The sequence below is a fragment of the Centropristis striata genome, chromosome 8 (assembly GCF_030273125.1).
Source record: "Centropristis striata isolate RG_2023a ecotype Rhode Island chromosome 8, C.striata_1.0, whole genome shotgun sequence".
Classification (NCBI taxonomy): domain Eukaryota; kingdom Metazoa; phylum Chordata; class Actinopteri; order Perciformes; family Serranidae; genus Centropristis; species Centropristis striata.
Window position 1 is genome coordinate 27,959,900 of NC_081524.1, and position 15,772 is coordinate 27,975,671.

Sequence of the window (15,772 nt, forward strand, 5' to 3'; positions counted from 1 at the left end):
TAATATTTGCAAAGCAACCACCAAATCACCTGTTCTGAGCCAAATCACTTTTTTTGTGAAGTAAATACAGCAAAACAGCACAGATCTGGACTGAGGGTGAGAGGCTGTCAAGAAATAGTACTTTGGACACAAATGTCTGTCACAGGGAAAACCACCAGCTGGCCCAGGAGCTTCGCCTGGATGATGGTCGGTTCAAGGCTTATTTTAGGATGAGTCAGGGGCAAGTTCCCCTCTCAATTAATCCAATTGGACAATGAGGAAAAACACATGACATTGGATGCTTTTCTGCTGTGAGTAGAATTTTTTAAACTAGAGCCACTCAGACCGCTCGTACAAAAATGCAAGGTACTTAGAACGGAAAAACACAAGCCACCCAGCAATGCAACTGCAACACGCAAAATGCCCCAAGCTACTAAAACACTCTGTGTTCCTTGTACTTTTAGTTTACTGCAAAAAAAGAAAGATGTTGTTCATTTTACTCACCTTCTATCCTAGGCCCTGACTTCACGTTCAGACTTCCTGTCATGGCTGACAGTGTAACTGTCACGCTGGGCCTCACTGGATGGGCCTCTGTCTCCATGACTACTACAATCTGGGCAGTGTGGATGGAGACCTTGTGGAAGGACAGCGCCAAAGCTCTGACGCTGCTGGCTTTACCAAGGGCAGAGGCCTGATGGTGTGGCTCTGAACGAGAAGGAAAGGCTCTGGGCAGTGTCTTCGTAGGTGAGGAATGCGGGGTGGAGGAAGCGGATGGCGGTTTACTGGAGGTATCCCATGTGTGGTTTGGAAGGACTTTCTTCAGGTAAGCTTTGGCCTGCTCCAGCTTCGCCAGTGTGGGGTTGATTTTCAGAGGGCGCGATAGCTCCACATTCAGCTCAGCTGTGAAAAAAGAAAAGGATGAGAGGTAAGAAATGGTGAAGGGACAAAAATAAAAATTTTCCTAAACTTTACAAACAACAACTCCCTCTATTGATGGTTACTCAACAGCCTCTCTCAAAATTGGGGAGTATCTCCTGTGCTCATCCCGACTTATATTTATTAAGTGCTGAGTGATAAATTAAACTGGGAAGGAAGTAGAGAGAGCAGTGCTTTTTGGCATGCAATAAAAACACAATTTTATTGTCAAAGCTACCTCATAACAGAATACAGTGCCCGCCTGTGTGTATTATGTTTGTTTTTGTGAATGGGAAATTAACATTTTATCCATTTTTTATGATTAGTGAAAGATTGATTAGTCTTCGGAAGAGCTTTAGCAGGCTCTGTTAAACATGTTAAACCTGAGAAGAATAAATTCATTGGGTGCCCCTGATCTCTAAAAAGTACTCTTGTCATTTTGGAAACCAATGATAATAAAAAGGACACAGTCCATTTGAGGGTTTTAAGGAAAGGCAGACTTCATGAGTGTCCCACTGAGCAGGATCTTTTGCCATCTAACCCATGGAATACTGCATGGTACCATGTGTCGTAAATCAAACTTTGAACTCTTTTCTCCTCTTCTAATCACTCAGCTTTGCATGCAAGGACCTGTTAAACAACAGCTGGGTCCAGTCTCAATCTTGTTCTCCTCGTCTTATATGCACATATATTCACACACACAATTACTGGCTGTCTCACTGTAACATCCTAACTTGACACTGTGGAATTGCAGAAGATCTCTCTTCTTCATGCCAGCCACATAAATCCAAGATCTCGGCTGTCTCCCCTCTCTCGTTCTCTGGTGCACTGCAGCCTTCAAACACTCGACTGGAATTTACAGAGACACATGAATTAACTCAATGCCGTTTTACACCACTTCCATTATCCCATTTTTCCACTTGGTCATGATGATGGGAGAGGGAAGCAGCCGAAAACAAGCGCAGCTGTTTTTCATGGTCTCATCAAGGCACCAGTGTTTAGAGGGTTTTTAAGGGTTTTAGGCCTCCCGTCTGTCTCCTTCCCAGGTAGGAGGACTGGATGACATGAGTGGGAGCGCTGCCAAGAGAGGCAGGCGAGTACACACACTAGCCTCAGGATACTTTCTCATTTAATCCAGTGGAAGTGAGGCAAATGGTCAAATGGAAGGGTGGCTTGAGAGAGGAATTGGAGGAAAGATAGGTGGAATTTACTGTGCAATGTAGCTTATCATTTCCACTTGACTTATCACCAGGAAACTTTCCAGTGGTGGAATAAATAGCATGTATGCAGCTGTTCATCCAGGTTCCTCTGCTCCCCTCGGTTCTATTCCACCCTTTCATTTTCTCCCTCTGTTTCATGTAGCCCATCATTCTGCTTCTTTCTCAGTCCTTTCTATCTTTTACTCTTCCTCCACCCCTCAGTCTAATCAACCCCTCCTCCCTCTGTAATCACATAAAGCTGTCTCTGATCACCCAGTCAGGGCCAGTGCGGGGTCTCGCCTGGCTTTCTGCACAGTGAGACCTGGTCTTCATTATCGATTGTCCTCCATCCCGAGGTCCCTCTCTTCCCCCTCCCTGAAAAACCCATCCTACCGCCGACAGTCAGTCAGTTCTGGTGTGACTATAAGGGATTCATTACCTGTTTATTAAGAAACTCACCTGGCCTGAGTGAACAGTGGATACAGGAGGTGGTGTGAGAGGAAATGTGAATGCAGGAAACAAGCCAGGACTCATGCTAAGCTAAAGACTAACCAGAGCTGACCAGCTGCTCTTCTGTCTGCCCTTTCTAGTTCAATAAGCTGAACTACCTTTTTACTCAGTTTTGTTCCTCTCTGTACTGTAGTATATAACAGTAAAGCCTCTTATCTAATAGACCTATGATGCAGAAGTCTAGTTTTTTCTCAGACCACTTGAATTACAAAAAAAAAGCCATCCCCAGCTTTAAGGCAGTGACAGATCAGTTAAAGTACAAACATTTTTTCAAATAGAGTATGCCAGAGCTATTTAATTGAGATCTCAGAAACAACTCTCCATAGAGAACCCTAGAAAGGAATCGCATTTGAAAGGCTTCCCCCTGTCTTTATTCAGCAACCAATGGAGCATGTTATTGCTGTAGTGGAGCAATGTCAGAAAGATGAATCTTCAGCAGAATTCTAATAAAATCACATCACAGCATTATATGGCTTAATTTCAAGTACATATCTGTCATTTCCCTACATTTGGTTGTTTCTCTGGAGCTGTGTGTGAGAGACAGCCTTTACAGTGGTGTCCCATATGGTTTCACTATCCAGGCAAAAACGGCATAAAACAAGGAAGCTAAAACTTCACAACAGAAACCCCCTCCCCACTGAAACAAAAAAAGTATTTACAAGCCATGACAGACTTATACGTTTTACAGACTAAGCTACAAAATCCTATATTTATGGATTAAGCTGTAACGCAGCACTATGATAAAGACTTATCTGAACCATATACACTGCTGCACCTCTTTAACACTGTAAAGTGAAGATCTGAGAATACAAAAGGCAATCTTAACGCTGCCTTCAAATGTGCCTGTTATGCTTTAGGGGGGCAAGGAAAGACTGCAGGGACTATTTTAATAAAAGGAAGGAAATATCAGTTATTTAAAGAGTAGTGGCACTTTCATCGCCATGCAAGGGGAGTCAAAAGAGGGCTTTTCTAGCAGTGGCATTCTCACACATGAGTGTTTTTATTGGGAACACCTTGGCTTCAGCCATAAGACTACTGGCTATTTAAAGCTGGAGACTGTCAGTGGAAGGCCTGTGCAAGAAGCAGGCATCAAGCCCAGAGCCTAGAGGTTGAGAGGTGGTGTTGGTGTTCACATACCTTTAAAGAACTAGACTTAATGTGAACAGGCTGGGGGGAATCATAGACTGGCCCTTCTCAGGTGTCAGCCTCTATTAGCGCTGGAGAAAGTGGGAGATCAAGGTCTGACAGAGGCACATACACACACATATATATCTGGGCAAAGTGGTGGGGCAGATCAAATATGCTTATTATCCAGGTTACTGTGCCTTTTTGGAGAGGTCATGCATGACGACGTCCCCACTTTGAACCTGGTGTTGGGTATATACGTGTGTGCAACCACCACGAACATTGTTTTTATTCCCACCCCACCTTTGATTTCTCGAGCTGACTTTTATGCTTGACTCTTGACAGCGTAAAGCCTGTGTCTGACACAGGTGGCAATGTGTCCAATTACACAGGGTCTGTATGTGAAGGGTATAGGTGTATGTCTGTGTTTGTCAGGGCCAGTCATTTTTTGGAGAGGGTATCTGTAGAATCCCACTGTCACAAAAAAAGACTCCATACTAAGTGAGGCCAGTGACACGCGCCTCAGATACCATCTGCCTCGAATTAGAGTGGTTCTGGACGGTTCGGAGGGGCACAGGCTTGTATACAGTAACTGACAACATTTCTACGAACCCATAGCTTGACGGGAACCAGGGACACGGGAGAGTAATGGTTCCAATTTGTTCTAGCTAATCTATCACCTGTTGCTTCTCTTGTCTCCAAATGGTAGCAGTTACATCTCTGGACTCGCTCACTGACCCTCTAAAGGCTGGAACTGAGTAGGAAAGATGAGAGGGAAAGTGTATGTGGGTGTTGTGTGTTGCGCTGGTCAATCACTGAACCCCACTCACATTGAAAACAAAACCCAAACCCAACCTGGCCTTTATTCATGTATGTGTTTGCTGGTCAAGCCTTGAACCCTCCTGGTTTACAATTGTGGCTTCCTGTATGTATCTGCATTAGTGGTGTTTATATGCGTGTGTGTGTGTGTGTGATGAGCGGGTGCTGAGTGAGGGTCAGTGCTGAAACACCATCCAGTTTACAGTACACATGTTACAAGTGTTTCCCACTCGGCATCCTTGGGAGGGCAGCTTTGATTGGTCTTGCAGCGTAAATGCTGCTGAAATTGCGAGCATATTGCTGTAAACACACTGCAAGACACGGCCTCATGGCGGTCTGCTCTCCGTTTGCGCCTCGTTGAAATAAATCAAATGTGAAGCACTGTCGAATCAAAGTGAAGCCGCCAGACATGATGCACACACACACGCACACAGCAACGCATGCAAATAAAACAACTGGGGATTGATAAATAAAATTCACTTTTTCTTCCTAATTCGGAACATCCCTTTATTCCCCTTTGCACTCTTTTTTTGTTTCAAATTCAAATTTGGTGAATCCAAACAATAAAACTTAAGTAAGTAGAGCCATCATAACATGTATCACCAGTTCAAGACATTTACTGAAGCTTCTTTTTAGTGATTTTGATGCTTTAATTCAGATTAATAAACCTACAAATTCTGACTATGTACGGACTAAACAACAGGAATACTGTCCATAAAAGCCGGCACCAGTTCACTGATTTTCCTGCTCTTTTTAACTTCTTCCTGTGCTCCACTATCCCTTTAGAGAATAATTATCTCCACCAGAGAGTCATCTAACCAAACAACTCAGAGTTAAGAATGTGTGTGTGTGCCTGTGTGGGTGAAGGGGTGAAGGGGAACCAGTAGCATATGTGGTCAATTCTAGATATTTCCAGCACAGCGTGACCTGGGGCAACCTCACACTGCGCCTGGATCCTGTCTGACTCATTTGGGAGGGTGTTGTTTATATGTGTGTGTATGTAGAGGAGAATGAATGTGAGTGATTGTGATTGAAGTTATCCTTCTGAGACAAGCATAGCTCTCTGCTCTTTACTAGTTCAAGGGAAACACCTGACTGTAATTGCACCATGTCAACATCTGCGCTTCAACTAAACACTAGAATCAGATGTAACAACAGCATAATGTAATTGAGATATGACAGGCAGTAAGCCTGGTCAGTGAAACAGTAAAACACCCTGTTAATAAATCACATAAAGTTGTAAAATCAACACTCAGGGTTCGTACACTTTTTCAGTGGTCAAATTCAAATTCAAGGACTTTCAAAGTCCATTTTCAAGCTTTTCCAGTACCTTACAACGGTTGTAAATGGCATGTTTTAGATGAGTACTTCGATACTAAAAGGGGTAATTTCACTTAACCATACCACCAGCAATGGTATTACACTATTAACAACTAAAAGTAGTTTGCTAATCTCATAAAACATACTGGTATTGGAATCTAGGCTAGGAGTAAAAGTAAACTCACAAAAATCATCAACCGGCAGCTGGTGGAGCTATACACTACCCAAACTAGGAGGACCCCTCACATCCACTATGAATTTGAAAAACTCCCTTCAGTAAGAAGATACAGGGTAGAGCAACAAGAAACATCTCAGAAACAAGAAGACCCAGGCGAGATGCAGGCGGAGCGGTCTTCATTTCAGATTCAGTTTATATATTTTTTTCCATTGAAAATGCGGTTATCTATAGTCAGATTGCAATAGAAATACAGTAAGAATTTCAAGCATTAACAATCACTTAATCCAAAATCCAAGCACTTTTCAAACCTCAAAATTCAACATTAAAATTCAAGCATTTTCAAGGATTTCAAGAACCCGTATTATTATTATTAAATATTTATTCATCCTATGGAAACAAAACTGCATGTATTACTATTCTTCTGCTTGCTCTTCTCCAAAGGGAGATCAGAGGCCATTACAGTATATACTGGAGTGTAACTGATATATTGCTCAGCCAATTTTAGCAGCAGATATTAGTCTTTCAAAGATATATTGGTATCGTGATGTCAATGTTGTCCAATATGAAAACTTTTTTATTAAATGAAAATGTTGTATTAACGGAAATGTGAATTATGCAGAAAAAAAACAGCTGATCAGTCATGTGAGTTAAATGTTCGATACTTCAGAACTTATATGCAAAAGGAGATTCCATCTCCAGTTTAGTGCATTAACTATTTTTCGAAAAAGACAAAAACGACCTCAAGTGACTGCAAAAACTTTTATGTGGATTTTTGAAACTTTTTTTTCGTTTGGTGTTTCCACCAAGCTTTTCTCATGCAAATCTTCAAAATGTGCATCAAAATTTGTTGATGGAAACATGGCTACTGTAGCAAAATACAGCCAGTGTCAAGAAAAGTTTTCATTTTGGAATATAAAAACAGCAAACGTGACAAACTACTTACAAACTACTACGCCATAATATTGGAATTGGCATCAACCCTTTAAAAACATTATAACAGCATTTACCCTATATTTTCAGGGAGGTTTCTTTTTACTGACTACACCAACCTGCCTCTCCTGAGATTCAAACAGGAATCAAATTTACCATATAAGCTCAAAACCTGACTGAAATGCTGATGTAATTCATGCCTCATGGAAAGGTCATGCATGTTGTAATTTGACTGCTGGCGCCATCTGGAATGAGCAGAGGGGTAGATGGACATTGGTGGTGTGTGTCTCTATTGTGTGATTACAGTGGTGTACAGAGTGCTGCATTGTGTTGTGTGATTCCAGGTGGACAAAGAAGCTGAGGGCTTTCCGCTGACAGCAGGAAGGGATGGGTGTGGGCGAGGGGGCTCTATGCTTCCCCGAACCATCATCAATAACACCTACAGTTCAGCCTGGAGCTCCATTTTGTATACATGCACAGTATGTGTTCATGATTGTATGCATGTGGAAGGACAGACTATATGTCAAAGCATGTCCCTAGTTGTGTGTGTGTGTGTGTGTGTGTGTGTGTGTGCATCTGCAGCATCTGGCCTACTGGGTTCAGGGAGCTGAACTCTGAAGGATGTCCTGCGCCTACACACACTCTCCATGAAACCCTCATTGGGATAACAAGGTTGCACACACTCATACACTCAAAAGCCCACTCACACTTTTATTCATTGCTGCACTATTTGGGTAGGATGTCAGCCACACCCTTAGGTCAACAACCTTAGCTTAAAGCTGCTCATATGGATATCATATCAGTCTAAAAATAGATAACCAACCCTGTGAAAGGAAAATTCACAGGAGCTTGATGTTACACACACACTAAAGTCCACAGGAGCTTGAAGTTTGCTCTTCAAAGTGAGTATCAGTGATATCAGTGGCCTGCTGTAGAAAACATCCGTAATGTCATTAAAACTGCTCATTATATGCAGATACAGCAGAACAGTTGCCCTTTGTGTTTGCCTATGGGATGATCAGTGTGTATGTGTGTGTGTGCTTCTTACTGCTTCACAGCAGTGGATATTTCCCTTGAAATGTGAAACGGATGCCTTAAAATAGTAAACGAGCATGTTAGCGTGAGTATACAGAAGTTGCATGTGTTGAACAATGTGTTCAAGTGTGTGTGTGTGTGTGTGTGTGTGTGTGTGTGTGTGTGTGCAAGATCCCCACCCGGTCCATTGAGGAAATCTTTGATCTGGAGGCAGAGGAGAGGAGGGGGGATGCCCGTTTTACTGTCTACCTCTCCTGCTACTGTCTGCAGCCAAAACACATTGTAGTCCAGAGACTCTGGCAGAGTCTTTCCTGGGTCTGGTTCAAAGATGAAGAGATTAAGAAAGAGAAAAAAGGAGAAAGGGGCACAGGGAAAAGGAAGAGAACACAACAGACAAAGACATTGTGTCAACAATTTTAACATTGATATTTTATCTTCCTTTGTGGTTATAATGGGTTGGTAAGTTACATTCCCTGTACTTTAAATAGGTCACACATCTTAATCCGAATCCCCAAACCTTTTAGTGCCTCTTTCCTACACAAACCTTGCCACTTTCCTCTCCTAATCTCTCTTACCTAGGCACTTGTAGTCAGAAGCTACTCCTCTTAAGGCCACGTCGAACACTGAAAGCTCCATCCTCTGCTTGCGGTGGTGGCAGTTGAGCAGAGCGGAAGGTTGCATCACCTGGATGTACAGGAGAGGTTCCAACACCTGGTCCCCAGCCCCTCTTCTCCCAGGCTGCCTCACTATGGTCACACCCAGCGCTTGGCGGGCTGAGGAGCGACTGGGAGTTGGCAAGCCACCCAGGGATAGCAGGCTGCCTTTTAGCAGCGGAGAAGCTGACTGGGAGTTGTTGCTGTTGAGGATGTCCTCAGCGGTCAGGCCAGCAAGGGAACCCTGGGCAGCTGGAGCAGGCTCTGGAGTAGGTGAGACCGAAGCTGGAGGAGACTCAGGCAGGATCTCGGGTTGGTTGAGGGCACTCTTTCCCACCTAAAGTAGATGCAGGAAGATCTTTTAGTACTGTGTCAAGCCCAAGCAGCAATCTCCGGCCCTGAAAAGTGCAGCCTAAGTGCCATACAACTGTATTCCATCTAATGTCCAGCAGGGGGCGACTCCACTGTTTGTAAAAGAAGTCTGTTGGTATCAAAGTCAATATGAAATTAAGCCTACTTCTGAATTGATTTATTACCTCAGTTAACATTTTCCTAATGTGTTTATGGTCTCAATCGCTAGTTTCAAGTCTTCTTTAATACAGTATGATGTTCACTTTGTAAATCATGGTCCCATTTAGAGTAAAATAGACGATAAAGCAGGGTATGCTGTTGGGGGCGAGGGGAACTTGTGAAAGATGTGTTTTCAGCTCATCAAAATTATTTGTTCAGTTCTCAGTCGAACAAAAAGACTCTTACGAGTCTGCTGTTTGGATTTTTGATTGACTTTGGAATAAAGATTATTTTTCCTGTTCCCATTCCCACTAACCAAGCTAGCTAGCTAGCAGGAGTGTTAGGCCATACAAAGTGTCAATTTGGCACTTGATCCGTGCAGAAACCAAACATCGCAACAACCAAAAACAAAGATTGTGATGGACAAAAATGTTTAACTCCAGGCTTCGAAACCGGAATCCAAATACCAATGTGTGACGTACGGTGGCCGACAAGGGTCAAACGGACGGCAACGGCCCAATACGTCTCAGTTTGAGAAAACAGCTTCAAGTACAGAAACGATGCAAAATCACAAACTCAAACACAAGTCTAAACGAGGTACAAAACGAGGAACGTGGTGCAAATTAAAAAACATGCTGCAAAAAACAAAGACAAATGCATCATCATCATCAAACGCGCTGCAAATGGAGAAACGATCTGCAAACCGAGAAACGATCTGCAAACGAAAAACCGTACAAAGCTCAGAGCCGGACAATAACTGGAAAATAAGACCAGTTAACTCCGACCGGGACAAAAGGTTTTGTTGAGCCGGAACATGAACACAGAGCCTGGTTGAGCCTCCTCCGATCTACTGTTCATGTAATAACTGCGCCAGCCTGTGGCTAAACATCAGCACTGAAGCGATAACTTCACAAGTTCTCATTTTCAATTAATATTAACAGTAACACTATTATTATGATTTGAAGCCGTGTCAATTTTGACTGTGCGTGATGGGGACCTCTGCTTGTGACTTTATAGATGCTCTTTATTTAGGCAGGGAACGTAATTCAAGTGGAAGTTTATTTTAATCAAGTGAAACTATAAGAGCTGGTTCTTTGGGAGAACGTGATACATAATTAGGCTATTATTATTTTAGTGTGCGAATGCACATTGTGCTAGTGACAACGCGTTGCCATGGTGATGAGATAAACAACGTAAAAGTACTTCAGAAGCGTTCAGCAGCACCGGCGACCCGTTGCTCTGTATAATATGTATTCAGATAGCCTTCCCAAACGTCAGGCTCACCCGCCGCCTACTGCTGTAATTAAATGATATGACAATGTTCTGAGTGTGCTATAGCCTATTTAATCAAAGGGAATCTTTTGATGTCCTACTTCATTTATATTGAAAAAAAAGTTAAGTAAACAAACTCTTTCATAGCGATAGCTTCCATGGCTATGATTATAATCAATAACAAGCAGACACAAGCAGAGGTCCCCATCACGCACAGTAGGTTGACTGTGCGTGATGCGGACCTCTGCCGGTGCTGCTGAACGCTTCTGAAGTACTTTTACGTTGTTTATCTCATCACCATGGCAACGCATTGTCACTAGCACAATGTGCATTCGCACACTAAAATAATAATAGCCTAATTATGTATCACGTTCTCCCAAAGAACCAGCTCTTATAGTTTCACTTGATTAAAATAAACTTCCACTTGAATTACGTTCCCTGCCTAAATAAAGAGCATCTATAAAGTCACAAGCAGAGGTCCCCATCACGCACAGTCAAAATTGACACAGCTTCAAATCATAATAATAGTGTTACTGTTAATATTAATTGAAAATGAGAACTTGTGAAGTTATCGCTTCAGTGCTGATGTTTAGCCACAGGCTGGCGCAGTTATTAAATGAACAGTAGATCGGAGGAGGCTCAACCAGGCTCTGTGTTCATGTTCCGGCTCAACAAAACCTTTTGTCCCGGTCGGAGTTAACTGGTCTTATTTTCCAGTTATTGTCCGGCTCTGAGCTTTGTACGGTTTTTCGTTTGCAGATCGTTTCTCGGTTTGCAGATCGTTTCTCCATTTGCAGCGCGTTTGATGATGATGATGCATTTGTCTTTGTTTTTTGCAGCACATTTTTTTAATTTGCACCACGTTCCTCGTTTTGTACCTCGTTTAGACTTGTGTTTGAGTTTGTGATTTTGCATCGTTTCTGTACTTGAAGCTGTTTTCTCAAACTGAGACATATTGGGCCGTTGCCGTCCATTTGACCCTTGTCGGCCACCGTAGTGACGTCACAGTGACCATGTCTATTATTTTTATACAGTCTACAATCAAGCCTCGCTTTCTACAAAATGCATTGCACTTATTTGGGCATTGATTCAATGATGTTCGAAATGTTACTAATGTTTTGGTCCATCATAATTCACCAGCATCATGTAGTTTACACAGATCCTGTTGATTCTATCCATATAATTCACTGTTTGGAGGAACCTCCAGTTCACAAAAACACTTTGTACCAAATGCAATGGCAACATAGTGGAGCAACCAGACATTCTTATTACCAAGAATGAAAACTAAAGAGTTCTTAATGCCTGTGACAACAAGCATTAACAGACTACAGTATGTGTTTGTTTTTATAGTTTTTTGTGGGACAGTGTTGAGCTGGTGCCCAGGAGCCTTTCACTTACGTATCAGCCTATATCACATTACCCCTGAGTAAGTGTAAAGAGCAGCCTTTTAATATACATCATACATATACATTTAAAGTATTTAGTCAGCTTGATGGGCAGTAACAGATTGAATGGATTAGCAAAATGACTTAATTTACTGTAAAAATCAATGTAACAGTATAGAAAACACGTCATTATGTTGGATAAAATTCAGGTATATGCATGTGGGCTGTATGAAATTACTCTCATAAACCACATAACCACAATTCTAAATTGTTAAGTTGATTTGAAAACTGTGTAATATTCATCATTTGTACTTTTACACCACTCACAGTCTCACATAAATAACGTGCATTGCTATTGTGTATAATACGGAAAATTATACACACATGGACAGATGCCTAATCCAGGAACTGGCTCACGAGAGCTTACATGTCACAGGCTTTTTGTTTACCTTATCCCCAGGCTCCTTCTTCTCGGGTGTGCTGGGGGTGTCTGACGATGAGGGAAGGGCCTTTGGGGGACTGGAGCAAGCATAGGTCATGACAGACAGCCTGCTAGCTGTGAGAAAGATGTCGAAAGGGATGAAGCTGAGGTTCTTGGTGATGGCGGACTTGTGGGAGGGCCTGGCGATGCAGTGGTGGCTGGCCCCACTCTGCTGCTCTATTTGGACGATGCGAATGCGAGCGCTGTCACTGCCGAAGCCGCTGTCCTGCCCAGTCCCGCTGTGACGAGATGACGAGTCGACACCTGCTGCAGCGTCTCGAGTGCCACGTTTGTGCTCGTGTCGACGCACCTGTACACGGCAAGAGAGAATTATAAGGCTGTGTTTACACTGATTCTAATTTTTTTAGGCTTAAAATCTGATGAAGATGGCTGGGGCTTCACTTTGAAAAAGAGCTTTTATAGACAGAGATGGAGCAGCTTCTCTCTGCTTAATTCCACAACAACCTCACAGCTCAACATGTGCACCAGCTTGATAAATCTGATGAACATTAGACTTCAATTTGCATTACAACAAAGTACATTATCTCAAATCAAACCAAGATGATGTTTTAGAGAAGCAGAGATGGTTCAGACCATCGGATAAAAATGGAGGGCACTTTTTCTTTTTTCTACAAAGTTTGTTTCTTGTTTGGATCCCAACTTTACAAGAGGACACAAACCAAATAACTCGCTTGATTGAAACCATAGACAAATTGACCTAAGAAGGAGAGCATCGTATATCCACAGAGACATTAAAGGCATGCTCTGGGACTTTTTCTGCGGTCTTAAAATCATTTTGCACTTCTTGCAATATTGGAAATGTCTTTTAAAAGGGCCTCATCCCGTCAAATCGAATAGTTTCGTGCAGAGACTGTGGTATTGTGTATAAAGCAGCCGTGATTTTATGCTTGGCTCCAACTAACGGATGTCGGGAGAGTTCCAGCCTTTGTGGCAATAAAAAGCTTTCAGTGACAGATGATATAAATCAATGTGAGTAGGTTGCTGGGTTTCAAGCGACAATGAAAACAGGCATCTTTATTCTGCAACCAAAGCAAGCCATCTTCAAAACTATTAAGAAGCTGCCACCGGCTTCCAGGGAACAGACAAACATATAAAACCAAATGCTGCCTATCGAATAATACATTACTGGAAATGTTTATACAGAACTGTCACATGTGGGTAAAAAAGGAGAACAGAAGCATGTACTTTTTAAAATTTAGCATGGAACATATTTTGTAGGTATGAAAAAAAAACCCAACCTCTAAACCGTTCTTACAAAAGCACACCCTTTCCTCTCATACTGTGGAGCTGAGACCATCAGAAAGTTAAAATACAGAATAAGAGAAAGCAAAGTACATGAAAACAGGTTGTTAAACCATTGTGTCATATCAACGTAACACTGCTCTTATAACTGCAGGTTTGTAAATGGTAAATGGACCTGCACTTATATAGCGCTTTTCTAGTCGCTTTGTGACCACTCAACGCGCTTTACACTACAGACTGCGCTCATTCACCTGTTCACACACACATTCATACTGGTGGCAGAGGCTACCCTAAACGGTGCCACCTGCCACCATAGGGAATTCATTCACACACCGATGAACGCAGCATCGGGAGCAATTTGGGGTTCAGTATCTTGCCCAAGGGTACTTCGACATCTAGGCTGCCATGGTCAGGGATCGAACCACCGACATTCTGATCAATGGGTGACCACTCTACCAACTGAGACACTTGGGCCTTTTAATCATCCTCATTTCCAATAACATGTCTAACACTGTTACCCCATTATCGAGGCCTTTCACCCATGATTCCCAGTCATGTTAATGGGTACAAAGTCAGTTTCAATTAGCTACTGCTGTCTTCTGAAACTTGATTGTGATAAATTGAAAATAGAGGAAACGTACAGCAAGAGAGTTTTAAAAAAAAAACCCAAGGTATGTCCCATTCTATCCCACCCTCATCTGCTCCAACCTGCACATGGTTACTATTACAGCATGTACTCTCAGCTGCCCCCTCTCTCCACCTCGATCCCTCCCACTCACTCCATGAGAATTTTAAATGTATATTATTGCTGTGGCGGAGATAGTGTTTCAAGACCTCCAGGCAAATACTAAACCCACTGGCAGCACATTAGACAGAATACTTGACTTATTAGATATTTCCTATTCTAAACAGTGTCATCAAAGGCTAAGAACAAGAGCCATATAAAACGCCGCGGCATGCCTGCTCGCCTGCCTGTTCTGTTCTGTTCGTCCATGCTCATGTGTGGGGCTTCTATAGGAATCGGCCCTGCCAGATCCCGCTCCTTTGCCTGCCCTAATGAGGACAGGATGTGTGCACTTCTTTTCTGTAGAAATGTAAGATTTTCCAAGCAATGGGGAGGGGAGAGAAGGCAGAAAAGGGCCTGGACTTGCCTCCATGTGTGTTGTGTTAAGCGAGTGAAACTTGTATTGAGGTAAAGAGGTATTTGAAAAGGTATTCAGCAAAGGCAAAACGTCCACTCCAAGGAGCGCCCCATCGATGGAGGGGACAAATAAGCTGCACAGCAGCTGGGAAAGAGCAAGCGCCAGGAGAAACTGCCAGATACTCTTTACGCTGCTCTGTCTCTCTTCCCAAACTTAGGCTCTACACATGCATTTACAATTACAGCAAATACCCCGTCTTCTCTTTAACCACCACTACTAAGAGAGTGCCCCCTAAGCAAATTCTTCGTCTATATTTAGATGTGCTTACAAGTGGAATAACGGATAATGGGGAACACAATTGGGGGCGTAGAGGAAAAGAGACAATGAGAAAACATACCACAGCACAGTTGTTCATATAGTTTGAATCAATGCATGCAATCAGTGCATTCACAAACATGTACGCATAAACACACATGAAGTCAGTTGCTTTCCCAGGGTTTGATCCCAGCTATACTTTTAAAGCACATGACTTGATTCCTTTCTAAATTTCTGGGCTCTGTTATGTTATCCACATTGTGGAAAAGAGAACAGGTATACACAGAAGACATAAACCTATGGCTCTGTAGTCTATATGCTTTAACCTTTCGCCAATTTATTCATTGACAGAGGGCAATAAATTTAGAATACAAACATGCAGTGTAGCAGCAGGCCTGGTCCCAGATGAAATCCCCTTTTTCAACCATTACTTTCTATTATATTATATAATGGCTGCACTGAAGCGCTGTTTCCAGATCCCAATGCAATCTTTCTCTGGACTTAGTTGATCATGATCATGCGACTACACACACATACCCCCCCCCCAAAACCCCATCAGCCAATCATGAGGTCATCCCCTCAGAGTCTCTAGGCAGAACATTCTGGAAAATGGAGGATAATCCCCAAAGTGTGAAACCATGAGTCTCCCAAGTGCCAATCATATCAGAGTGCATCTGTACGACTTCTGACCCCTATTTCTGTCAGTGTAACTCAGAACAGCTTGGCCAGAGGAAGGCTAAT

At 42.7% G+C, this 15,772-nt stretch overlaps 1 protein-coding gene across 1 annotated transcript in view; it reads right to left on the bottom strand.

Annotated features, from left to right (window-relative positions):
• Positions 1-15,772, bottom strand: part of LOC131976529 (intermembrane lipid transfer protein VPS13B-like) — a 353,761-nt gene that overhangs the window by 88,082 nt on the left and 249,907 nt on the right. The window contains exons 35-38 of the mRNA XM_059339603.1: positions 12,280-12,621; positions 8,586-9,000; positions 8,190-8,327; positions 484-879 (exon numbers count right to left, since the gene is read on the bottom strand). Coding sequence (XP_059195586.1) covers positions 484-879; positions 8,190-8,327; positions 8,586-9,000; positions 12,280-12,621 — 1,291 coding nt within the window. The remainder of the gene's footprint in view (positions 1-483; positions 880-8,189; positions 8,328-8,585; positions 9,001-12,279; positions 12,622-15,772) is intronic.